Here is an 11,572-nt window from a genome sequence, read left to right as displayed (position 1 = left end):
AAGTGCACTATGAAGCTGATTCAATTGTTCCAGTTCCCGTTGGAAGAGCTCTCACCTCTAGTGAAAATTCTATATCCATTCTATCCCATTTCAAAACCTACATTCTCTTATTACGGATCCTTTTATATTTGAAAATGAGAAAAGCCTTGGAAAAGAGGCTTTTAAACTACACCTTGTAGCCAAATATCCTCCCAAAATCTAATACTACTCCCATTTCCTAATTCCATATATAAACTATTAATCATTTTTTCTCGCACTCTTTGTTCCTTGATCTGTAGTTGAGAAATGTCTCTCCATGGCCCCCTAGTATGAGGAATCCCCTAAGTCGACAACATCTGAATAGGATTTAGATTATTACATGGGCAGACAATCATTTTTTAGAGCGGGCAATCTTCCTTAGAGAAACATCACCACCACTTAAATAACAGAGTCATATTCCGAAAGACAGCTGATGAGCGGATAATTTATATGCTTTTTGGCATTATTTTTACATAGTTTTTAGTATAATTTAGTTAGTTTTTAGTATATTTTTATTAGTTTTTAAATAAAAATCACATTTCTGGACTTTACTATGAGTTTGTGTGTTTTTCTGTGATTTCAGGTAATTTCTGGCTGAAATTGAGGGACTTGAGCAAAAATCAGATTCAGAGGTTGAAGAAGGACTGCAGATGCTGTTAGATTCTGACCTCCCTGTACTCAAATTGGATTTTCTAGAGCTATAGAACTCCAAATGGCACGCTCTCAATTGCGTTGGAAAGTATACATCCAGGGCTTTCCAGAAATATATAATAGTCCATACTTTGCCCGAGTTTAGATGACGCAAACTGGCGTTCAACGCCAGTTCCATGTTGCATTCTGGAGTTAAACGCCAGAAACAGGTTGCAAAGTGGAGTTAAACGCCAGAAACAGGTTACAAACTGGCGTTCAACTCCAAGAGAATCCTCTACACGTGTAAAGCTCAATGCTCAGCCCAAGCACACACCAAGTGAGCCCCAGAAGTGGATTTCTGCATCATTTACTCATTTTTGTAAACCCTAGTAACTAGTTTAGTATAAATAGGACTTTTTACTATTGTATTTACATCTTCGGATCAGATCTTTGATCAGTTTTATGCTATCTTAGACCTTTATGGGGGCTGGCCATTCGGCCATGCCTGAACCTTCATCACTTATGTATTTTCAACGGTAGAGTTTCTACACACCATAGATTAAGGTGTAGAGCTCTGCTGTTCTTCATGAATTAATGCGAAGTACTACTATTTTTCTATTCAATTCAAGCTTATTCCTATTCTAAGATATTCATTCGCACCCAAGAACATGATGAATGTGATGATTATGTGACGCTCATCACCATTCTCACCTATGAACGCGTGCCTGACAACCACTTTCGTTCTACATGAAGAAGAGATAGAATGAGTATCTCTTAGATATCTAATACAGGGGACCGACTCCGAGATATTAGAGTCTTTGTGGTATAAGTTAGAACCCATGGATGGCCATTCCTGAGATCCGAAAAGTCTAAACCTTGTCTGTGGTATGAGAGCACCAAGTCTTTGGCGCCATTGTTGATGATCGCAATTTCGTGCACCAAGTTTTTGGCGCCGTTGCCGGGGATTGTTCGAGTTTGGATAACTGACGGTTCATCTTGTTGCTCAGATTAGGTAATTTTTTTTTAATTTTAAGTTTTTGTTTTTATTGTTTTTATTTTCGAAAAAAAATAAAATAAATTATTCTATGGCTTCAGAATTTTTAAAAAAGGAATTCTAGAGTTTCATGAAGCTTGTTGAAGCCTGGCTGGCTGTAAAGCCATATATAATTCATTTGGACTGGGGCTTCCACTTATCAGCATAGAATGAAGTTGGATGAAGTATCAGCTGTTGTATGTCTGATTTGTATCTGCTAAAGTTTGGCTGGCCATTGGCCATGTCTAGTGTTTTGCACCGGAGCTTTCACTGAAAGCTTGGCTGGCTAGTAAGCCATGTCTAATTCCTGGACTGGAGCTTTAGACTAACAGTGCAAGATTCCTGGAATTCCTATTAAAAATTTTGAAATCCTTATTTTTCTTTTTCCAATTAAATTTTTGAAAAATATACAAAAAAAATTAATAAAATCATAAAACTAAAAATAATTTGATGTTTATTGCTTGAATCTAGTGTCAAGTCATAAGTTTGGTGTCAATTGCATGTTTATCTCTTTCTTGCATTTTTCGAAAATTCATGCATTGCGTTCTTCATGATCTTCAAGTTGTTCTTGGTAAGTCTCCTTGTTTGATCTTCATATTTTTTTGTTGTGTCTTTTCTTATTTTTCATATGCATTTTCAATTTGTTAGTGTCTATACATGAAAAATTTTTAAGTTTGGTGTCTTGCATGTTTTTTTTTCTTTTCTTAAAAAATTTTTAAAAATAAGTTCTTGGTGTTCATCTTGACATTCAAAGTGTTCTTGGTGTTCATCTCGAAAATCATAGTGTTCTTGCATGCATCTTTTATTTTAATCCAAAATTTTTATGTTTTGCATCAATTTGATGTTTTTCTCTTTCTTCATTAAAAATTCAAAAATCAAAAATATCTTTCCCTTATTTCACTCATAAATTTTGAAAATTTGAGTTGACTTTTTCAAAACTTTTTTAAAATTTAGTTGTTTCTTATGAGTCAAGTCAAATTCTCCATTTAAAAATTCTATCTTTTTCAAATCCTTTTCAAAAATCAAATATTTTTCAATTTTCTTCTTATGATTTTTGAAAATTTCAAATTGATTTTCAAAAATCTTTTTCTTATCTTGTTCATAATTTCAAAATCTTTACTAACCATTAATGTGATTGATTCAAAAAATTTTAAGTTTGTTACTTGCCTAGTAAGAAAGGTTCAATCTTTAAACTCTAGAATCATATCTTTTTAGTTTCTTGTTAGTCAAGTAATCAACTTTGATTTCAAAAATCAAATCTTTTTAAATTTCTTTTTCAAATCTTTTTCAAAATAAGTTTCAATCACATCTTTTTCAAAATCAATTTCAAAATCTTTTCTAACTTCTTTTCTAACTTCTTATGTTTTCAAAATTGATTTTCAAATCTTTTTCAATTAATCTTATCTTTTTGTTTGATTCTCATCTTTTTCAAAACTACCTAACTAATTCTCTCTCTCTAATTTTTGAAAATCACCTTCCTCTTTTTCAAAATTCTTTTTTTTACTAATTGTTTTCACTTTTAATTTAATTTCATTTTTCTTTTTTTTCTAATTTTAACTTTTAATTTAAATTAAAAACAAAAATATTTTTCTTTTCTTTTCAATGATTTTCGAAAATTCTTATCTCTCATCTCCTTCTAATTATTTATTTATTTACTAACACTCCTCTTCATCTAAGAATTCGAACCCACTCCTCTCCCCTGTGTTTGGATTTTTATCTTTCTCTTTTTGCTACTCACATAAAGGAATCTCTATACTGTGACATAGAGGATTCCTCTTTTCTGTTCTCCTCTTTTTCATATGAGCAGAAATAAGGACAAGAACATTCTTGTTGAAGCTAATCCTAAACCTGAAAGGACTCTGAAGAGGAAGCTAAGGGAAGCCAAAGCACAACTCTCTGCAGAAAATCTGACAGAAATTTTCGAAAAAGAAGGAGACATGGCCGAAAATAATAACAATGCAAGGAAGATGCTTGGTGACTTTACTGCACCAAATTCCAACTTACATGGAAGAAGCATCTCAATCCCTGCCATTGGAGCAAACAATTTTGAGCTGAAACCTCAATTAGTTTCTCTGATGCAACAGAACTACAAGTTTTATGGACTTTCATCAGAAGATCCTTTTCAGTTCTTAACTGAATTCTTGCAAATCTGGGATACTGTTAAGACCAATGGGATTGATCCCGAGGTCTACAGGCTTATGCTTTTCCCGTTTGCTGTAAGAGAAAGAGCTAGAATATGGTTGGACTCTCAACCTAAAGATAGCCTGAACTCTTGAGATAAGCTGGTCACGGCTTTCTTAGCCAAGTTCTTTCCTCCTCAAAAGCTTAGCAAGCTTAGAGTGGATGTTCAAACCTTCAAACAGAAAGAAGGTGAATCCCTCTATGAAGCTTGGGATAGATACAAGGAACTGACCAAAAGGTGTCCTTCTGACATGCTTTCAGAATGGACCATCCTGGATATATTCTATGATGGTCTGTCTGAATTATCTAAAATGTCATTGGACCATTCTGCAGGTGGATCCATTCACCTAAAAAAATGCCTGCAGAAGCTCAGGAACTCATTGATATGGTTGCTAATAACCAGTTCATGTACACCTCTGAGACGCCTCAAAGGAAGGGAGTTCTTGAAATTGATACTCTGAATGCCATATTGGCTCAGAAAAAATATTGACTCAGCAAGTCAATATGATCTCTCAGAGTCTGAATGGATTGAAGGAATCATCCAACAATACTAAAGAGGCATCTTCTGAAGAAGAAGCTTATGATCCTGAGAACCCTGCAATAGCAGAGGTGAATTACATGGGTGAACCCTATGGAAACACCTATAATCCCTCATGGAGAAATCATCCAAATTTCTCATGGACGGATCAACAAAAGCCTCAACAAGGCTTTAATAATGGTGAAAGAAACAAGTTTAGCAATAGCAAACCTTTTCCATCATCCACTCAGCAACAGGCAGAGAATTCTGAGCAGAACCCATCTAGCTTAGCAAATATAGTCTCTGATCTATCTAAGGCCACTGTGAGTTTCATGAATGAAATATGGTACTCCATTAGAAATTTGGAGGCACAAGTGGGCCAGCTGAGTAAAAGGGTCACTGAAACTCCTCCTAGTACTCTCCCAAGCAATACAGAAGAAAATCCAAAGAGAGAGTGCAAGGCCATTGACTTGACCATCATGGCCGAACCTACAAGGGAGGAGGAGGACGTGAATCCTAGTGAGGAAGACCCCCTGGGACATTTAGTGACCAATAAGGAGTTTCCCTTTGAGGAACTAAAGGAATCTGAGGCTCATCTAGAGACCATAGAGATTCCATTGAACCTCCTTCTGCCCTTCATGAGCTCTGATAAGTATTCTTCTTCTAAAGAGAATGAAGACGTTACTGAAGAGCAAGTTGCTAAGTACCTTGGTGCAATCATGAAGCTGAATGCCAAATTATTTGGTAATGAGCCTTGGGAAGACGAACCTCCCTTGCTCACTAATGAACTGAATGCATTGGATAGGCAGAAATTACCTCAAAAGAAACAGGATCCTGGCAAATTCTTAATACCCTGTACCATAGGCACCATGACCTTTGAGAAGGCTCTGTGTGACCTGGGATCAGGCATAAACTTAATGCCACTCTCTGTAATGAAAAAACTTGGGATCTTTGAAGTGCAAGCTGCCAGAATCTCAATAGAAATGGCAGACAACTCAAGAAAACAGGCTTATGGACTAGTAGAGGACGTGTTAGTAAAGGTTGAAGGCCTTTACATCCCTGCTGATTTCATAATCCTAGACACTGGAAAGGATGAGGATGAATTCATCATCCTTGGAAGACCCTTTCTAGCAACAGCAAAAGCTGTGATTGATGTGGACAGAGGAGAGTTGGTCCTCCAACTGAATGAGGACAACCTTGTGTTTAAAACTCAAGGATCTCCTTCTGTAACCATGGAGAGGAACCATGAAAAGCTTCTCTCACTGCAGAGTCAACCAAAGCCCCCACAGTCAAACTCTAAGTTTGGTATTGGGAGGCCACAACCAAACTCTAAGTTTGGTGTTGAACCCCCACATTCAAACTCTAAGTTTAGTGTTGGGAGGTCCCAACCCTGCTCTGATTATCTCTAAGGCTCCATGAGAGCTCACTGTCAAGCTATTGATATTAAAGAAGTGCTTGTTGGGAGGCAACCCAATGTTATTTAATCATATCCATTTTATTTTCTTTTTGTTATTTCATGTTTTATTAGGTTGATGATCATGTGGAGTCACAAAAACTAATGAAAAATCAAAAACAGAATGAAAAATAGCACACCCTGGAGGAGAAGCATTCTGGCATTTAAACGCCAGAAACAAGCATCTGTCTGGCGTTTAACGCCAGAAACAAGCACCAAGCTTGTGTTTAACGCCAGAAACAAGCATCTACCTGGTGTTAAATGCTAGAAACAGGCTACATTTCGGCGTTTAACGCCAGAAATAAGCAGCAGTCTAGCGTTAAACGCCAGGATTGCACAGCAAGAGCGTTTTACATGCCTAATTGGAGCAGGGATGTTAAGTCCTTGGCCCCTCAGGATCTGTCGACCCCACAGGATCCCCACCTTTTCTTCTATCCTCTTCACACCTTTTCATAACCCTCTTCCCCAAATACCCTTCACCAATCACCTCCAATTCCCCTCCAAAACCATCACACACCCACCTACACCCACTCACTCAAATTCAAACCATCACTCCTTCCTTTGCACACATCATAACCACCTTAAACCCCCAGTGGCCGAACCATTCACACACCTCCATCTCCTCCATTTTCTTCTTCTTCTACTACTTCCTTTCTTCTTTTGCTCAGGGGCGAGCAAACCTTTTAAGTTTGGTGTGGTAAAAGCATTACTTTTTGTTTTTCCATAACCATTTATGGCACCTAAGGCCGGAGAAACCTCTAGAAAGAGGAAAGGGAAGACAAAAGCTTCCACCTCTGAGTCATGGGAGATGGAGAGATTCATCTCAAGGGTCCATAGCTCAGTGGTAGAGCATTTGACTGCACAATAAGAGCATGAGGAATTCCCTCACCAAGAGATCCCTGAGATACCTCAAGGGATACACTTTCCTCCACACAACTATTGGGAGCAACTAAAGATAGGAGCACCAAAATCACTAGGGATGGAGCAACAAAGACAAGGAAGAGACATAGAGGAGCTCAAAAGCACCATTGGTTCTTCAAGAAGAGGAAGACGCCACCCTCACTAAGGTGGACCCGTTCCTTAATCTCCTTGCTCTTATTTTTCTGTTTTTCATTTACTATGCTTTATGTTTTATTTATGTTTGTGTCTTTACTATATGATCATTAGTATTTAAGTGTCTATGCCTTAAAGTTATGAATGTCCTATGAATCAATCACCTCTCTTAAATGAAAAATATTCTAAAAAACAAAAGAACAAGAAGTACAGGGTTTTGAATTCATCCTTGAAACTAGTTTAATTATTTTGATGTGGTGACAATACTTTTTGTTTTCTGAATGAATGCTTGAACAGTGCATATGTCTTTTGAATTTGTTGTTTATGAATGTTAAATATGTTGGCTCTTGAAGAATAAGGAAAAAGGAGAAATGTTATTTGATGATCTAAAAAATCATAAAAATGATTCTTGAAGTAAGAAAAAGCAGTGAATATACAAAAGCTTGCAAAAGAAAAAAAGAAAAAAAAAGAAAAGAAAAATGGCGAAAAAAAAGAGAAAGAGAAAGAAAAAGCAAGCAGAAAAAGCCAAAAGCTCTTTAAACCAAAAGGCAAGAGCAAAAAGCCAATAGCCCTTAAAACCAAAAGGCAAGGATAATAAAAACCGGTGGTAATACTGGAAAACAGAGTGCTTAGGGCCACGGCCAAGACTCATTAAGTAACTGTGTTCAAGAATCAACATACTGAACTAGGAGAATCAATAACACTATCTAAATTCTAAGTTCCTATAGATGCCAATCATTCTGAACTTCAATGGATAAAGTGAGATGCCAAAACTATTCAAGAGGCAAAAAGCTACTAGTCCCGCTCATCTGATTGGAGCTAAGTTTCATTGACATTTTGGAATTTATAGTATATTCTCTTCTTTTTATCCTATTTGATTTTCAGTTGCTTGGGAACAAGCAACAATTTAAGTTTGGTGTTGTGATGAGCGGATAATTTATACGCTTTTTGGCATTGTTTTTACATAGTTTTTAGTATAATTTAGTTAGTTTTTAGTATATTTTTATTAGTTTTTAAATAAAAATCACATTTATGGACTTTACTATGAGTTTGTATGTTTTTCTGTAATTTCAGATAATTTCTGGCTGAAATTGAGGGACTTGAGCAAAAATCAGATTCAGAGGTTGAAGAAGGACTGCAGATGCTGTTGGATTCTGACCTCCCTGCACTCAAAGTGGCTTTTCTGGAGCTACAGAACTCCAAATGGCACGTTCTTAATTGCATTGGAAAGTAGACATTCAGGGCTTTCCAGCAATATATAATAGTTCATACTTTGCCCGAGTTTAGATGACGCAAATGGCGTTCAACGCCAGTTCCATGTTGCATTCTGGAGTTAAATGCCAGAAACAGGTTGTAAAGTGGAGTTAAACGCCAGAAATAGGTTACAAACTGGCGTTCAAATCCAAGAGAAGCCTCTACACGTGTAAAGCTCAATGCTCAACCCAAGCACACACCAAGTGGGCCCCAAAAGTCGATTTCTGCATCATTTACTCATTTCTGTAAACCCTAGTAACTAGTTTAGTATAAATAGGACTTTTTACTATTGTATTTACATCTTCAGATCAGATCTTTGATCAGTTTTATGCTATCTTAGACCTTTATGGGGGTTGGCCATTCGGCCATGCCTGAACCTTCATCACTTATGTATTTTCAACGGTAGAGTTTCTACACACCATAGATTAAGGTGTGGAGCTCTGCTGTTCCTCATGAATTAATACAAAGTACTATTGTTTTTCTATTCAATTCAAGCTTATTCCTATTCTAAGATATTCATTCGCACCCAAGAACATGATGAATGTGATGATTATGTGACGCTCATCACCATTCTCACCTATGAACGCGTGCCTGACAACCACTTCTGTTCTACATGAAGAAGAGATAGAATGAGTATCTCTTAGATATCTAATACAGGGGACCGAGTCCGAGATATTAGAGTCTTCGTTGTATAAGTTAGAACCCATGGATGGCCATTCATAAGATCCAGAAAGTCTAAACCTTGTCTGTGGTATTCCGAGTAGGATCTGGGAAGGGATGGCTGTGACGAGCTTCAAACTCGCGAGTGCTGGGCGTAATGACAGACGCAAAAGGATAGTAAATCCTATTCCAGTATGATCGAGAATATAGCCACTGACAACGGTGATGCCCAACATACAGCTTGCCATGGAAGGGAGTAGGAATGATTAGATGAAGACAGCAGGAAAGCAGATGTTCAGGAGGAACGAAAGCATCTCTATACGCTTATCTGAAATTCTCACCAATGAATTACATATGTATCGCTATCCTAGTTTATATTTTAATTATGTTTTTATTATCAATTCACCATAACCACTTGAATCCGCCTGACTAAGATTTACAAGGTGACCATAGGTTGTTTCAGGCCGACAATCTCCGTGGGATCGACCCTTACTCACGTAAGGTTTATTACTTGGACGACCCAGTGCACTTGCTGGTTAGTTGTGCGAAGTTGTGACAAAGTGTGATTCACGTTTGAGAGCACCAAATCTTTGGCGCCATTGTTGATGATCGCAATTTCGTGCACCAACAGCATATCCCACTCCCATACCTCCAAGCTTATTTGGTGCTTGTACTATTTTCCACTTAACTTGAGCAAATTCCAACTTACTATGCTATTTTTCCCATAGAAATCTCCTCTATAAAGAGATTAACCATTTTGCTACTGCCTTCGACATCTTATATAGGCTGAGGTAGTAAATTGGCAGACTATTGAGCATATATTTTATAAGAACTAGCTTCCATGCTTTGTTCAGGACCTTAGTTTTCCATAGATTAAGTTTTTCCTCCACCTTATCAATTATTAGTTTCCAAGTTTCCACTTGTCATGGATTCTCCCCTAATGATATCCCGAGATATTTCACTGGTAACGGTGTCGCCTTGCACCCCAATAAACAACACATTCTTTGCACCCACTCTTGATCACAATTTACTAGTATCAGACTTGACTTCACAAAATTAATTCTCAAACCTGACACTATCTCAAAGCACCGTAGCAACCTAATGTATTTTCTAACCGTCTCTTCTTTTGGAGGACAAAACAAAATAGTGTCATTTACACACTGAATATGAGACAACTCAATATTATCTCGTCCTACCAGTGTTGGATCTATGTGCCTGTTCCTTACTGTCTCTTCTATCATCCTATGTAGCACATTAAAAAAAAGAACAAAAAGAAATGACGAGAAATGGTCTCCCTGCCTCAAACCCCTTCCCATCTTAAATTGCTTTGTTGGTGATCCGTTAATAAACACTGACATTGAAGCTGAGCAAACACACTCCATGTTCCACTCTCTCCATATCTGGCCAAACCACATCTTTGACAACACAATATCTATAAAGCTCTATTTCACTATATCATAAGCTTTTTGGAAGTCCAGCTTAATGATTGCAGATGCCTTCTTCTTCAATTTCAGCCATTGATCAGTCTCATATGCAATTAACGCCCCATCGTGTATTTTTCTACCATTCACAAAGTACTTTGTGTCTCGCCAACTAACCTTGGCATTACCTTTTGCATTTTCCTTGACAGAATTTTTGATATCACCTCGTGCATGCACCTAACCATGCTAATTGGCCGTAAATCCTTAATCTCCTTCTCTCCCACAAACTTCGAAGCCAACACTACCCATGTCATATTAGAGTCTTTAGGTAATCTGGATGTCTCAAAGAATCCAAACAGAGCTGCACTGAATTCTCCACCAATGTATTCCCAATACTTCTTTATGAAGTTCATGTTGTACCCATCACTTCCTGGTGCTTTTGAATACTCACAATCCCAAATCGACTCTCTTACTTCTTCTATAGATGGTAAAACCTCCAGTGCTGTGGCTTCATCAACGTTAATCTGATTCACAATCCATCGTGGCACCTCACTAAAGGTGGCTCCCCTAGATTATATAGGTTCTTGTAAAGTTCCTAATTGCAATCTTGATCCTTGTCTAATTCCTCACCAGTTCACCATTGATCACCAAAGCCTTGATCTGGTTACCCTTCCGTCTTGTTGATGCAACGTTGTAAAAGTACCTTGTGTTCTTGTCCGTCTCTTTCATATGCTTAAATCGAGACATTTGTTTCCAGCGAATTTATTTCCCAATATACCACTTCTCATAATACCCAAATAATGCCTTTCTTCTCGCCTCCACTATTACATCATATATCCCATAGCTTACCATATCACCAATATTCTTTATCTCATATTCAAACTTCTTTATTTTGTTGTTCATATCCCTAAGTTTTTCTTATGCCACCTACCAATTGGAACCGTCAATGCCTTTAATTTATTAGTGAAAGGCACATCCCCTAAACCTCTTCATTCCTCCTTCATCACTCTCAAGAAACCTTCATGAATAAACTATAAATCCGAGCATCGGAAAGATCTTAGACCACCACATAACTATATATCCTCCACTACTAAGAGAGAATGATCAGATAGTCTCCTAGGCTCCATTTTCAATCATATATTTGGAAACTCCTCTATTCATTCCACGTTAATCATCACTCAATCAATTCGACTGCATGATTGCCCCTGAACCACATATACTTTTGATTATTCAATGGCAAATCTATAGCTCCATGTCGTGAACCCAATCCTTAAACTCTTCAGCTGTGATTGGTAAATTAGTAGTCCTCTTCCTTTCCTCCACCGGTAGAATCTCATTAAAATCTCCCATAT

The 11,572-nt window shown here is 37.4% G+C and overlaps 1 protein-coding gene across 1 annotated transcript; it reads right to left on the bottom strand.

Moving 5' to 3' along the window:
• On the bottom strand, positions 9,694–10,967 carry LOC107636574. The gene is made up of 4 exons (XM_016340075.1): positions 10,851–10,967; positions 10,398–10,744; positions 9,915–10,041; positions 9,694–9,801 (listed from the first exon to the last, which is right to left on the bottom strand). The coding sequence occupies exons 1-4, from the start codon at positions 10,965–10,967 to the stop codon at positions 9,694–9,696; spliced, it is 699 nt and encodes a 232-aa protein (XP_016195561.1).

The sequence above is a fragment of the Arachis ipaensis genome, chromosome B04 (assembly GCF_000816755.2).
Source record: "Arachis ipaensis cultivar K30076 chromosome B04, Araip1.1, whole genome shotgun sequence".
NCBI lineage: Eukaryota > Viridiplantae > Streptophyta > Magnoliopsida > Fabales > Fabaceae > Arachis > Arachis ipaensis.
Note: the sequence above shows the minus strand (reverse complement) of the source record. Positions and strands in the feature narration are given on the sequence as shown.

Excerpts from the sequence above, each read along its gene's own strand:
- LOC107636574 (XM_016340075.1), bottom strand. The coding sequence starts at position 10,967 with ATGTCTCGATTTAAGCATATGAAAGAGACGGACAAGAACACAAGGTAC. Across the intron at positions 10,042-10,397 it reads ATGCAAAAGGTAATGCCAAG|GATGATAGAAGAGACAGTAA; the intron begins GTTAGTTGGCGA and ends TGTGCTACATAG. Across the intron at positions 9,802-9,914 it reads GTCCTCCAAAAGAAGAGACG|AATGTGTTGTTTATTGGGGT; the intron begins GTTAGAAAATAC and ends GTGGGTGCAAAG.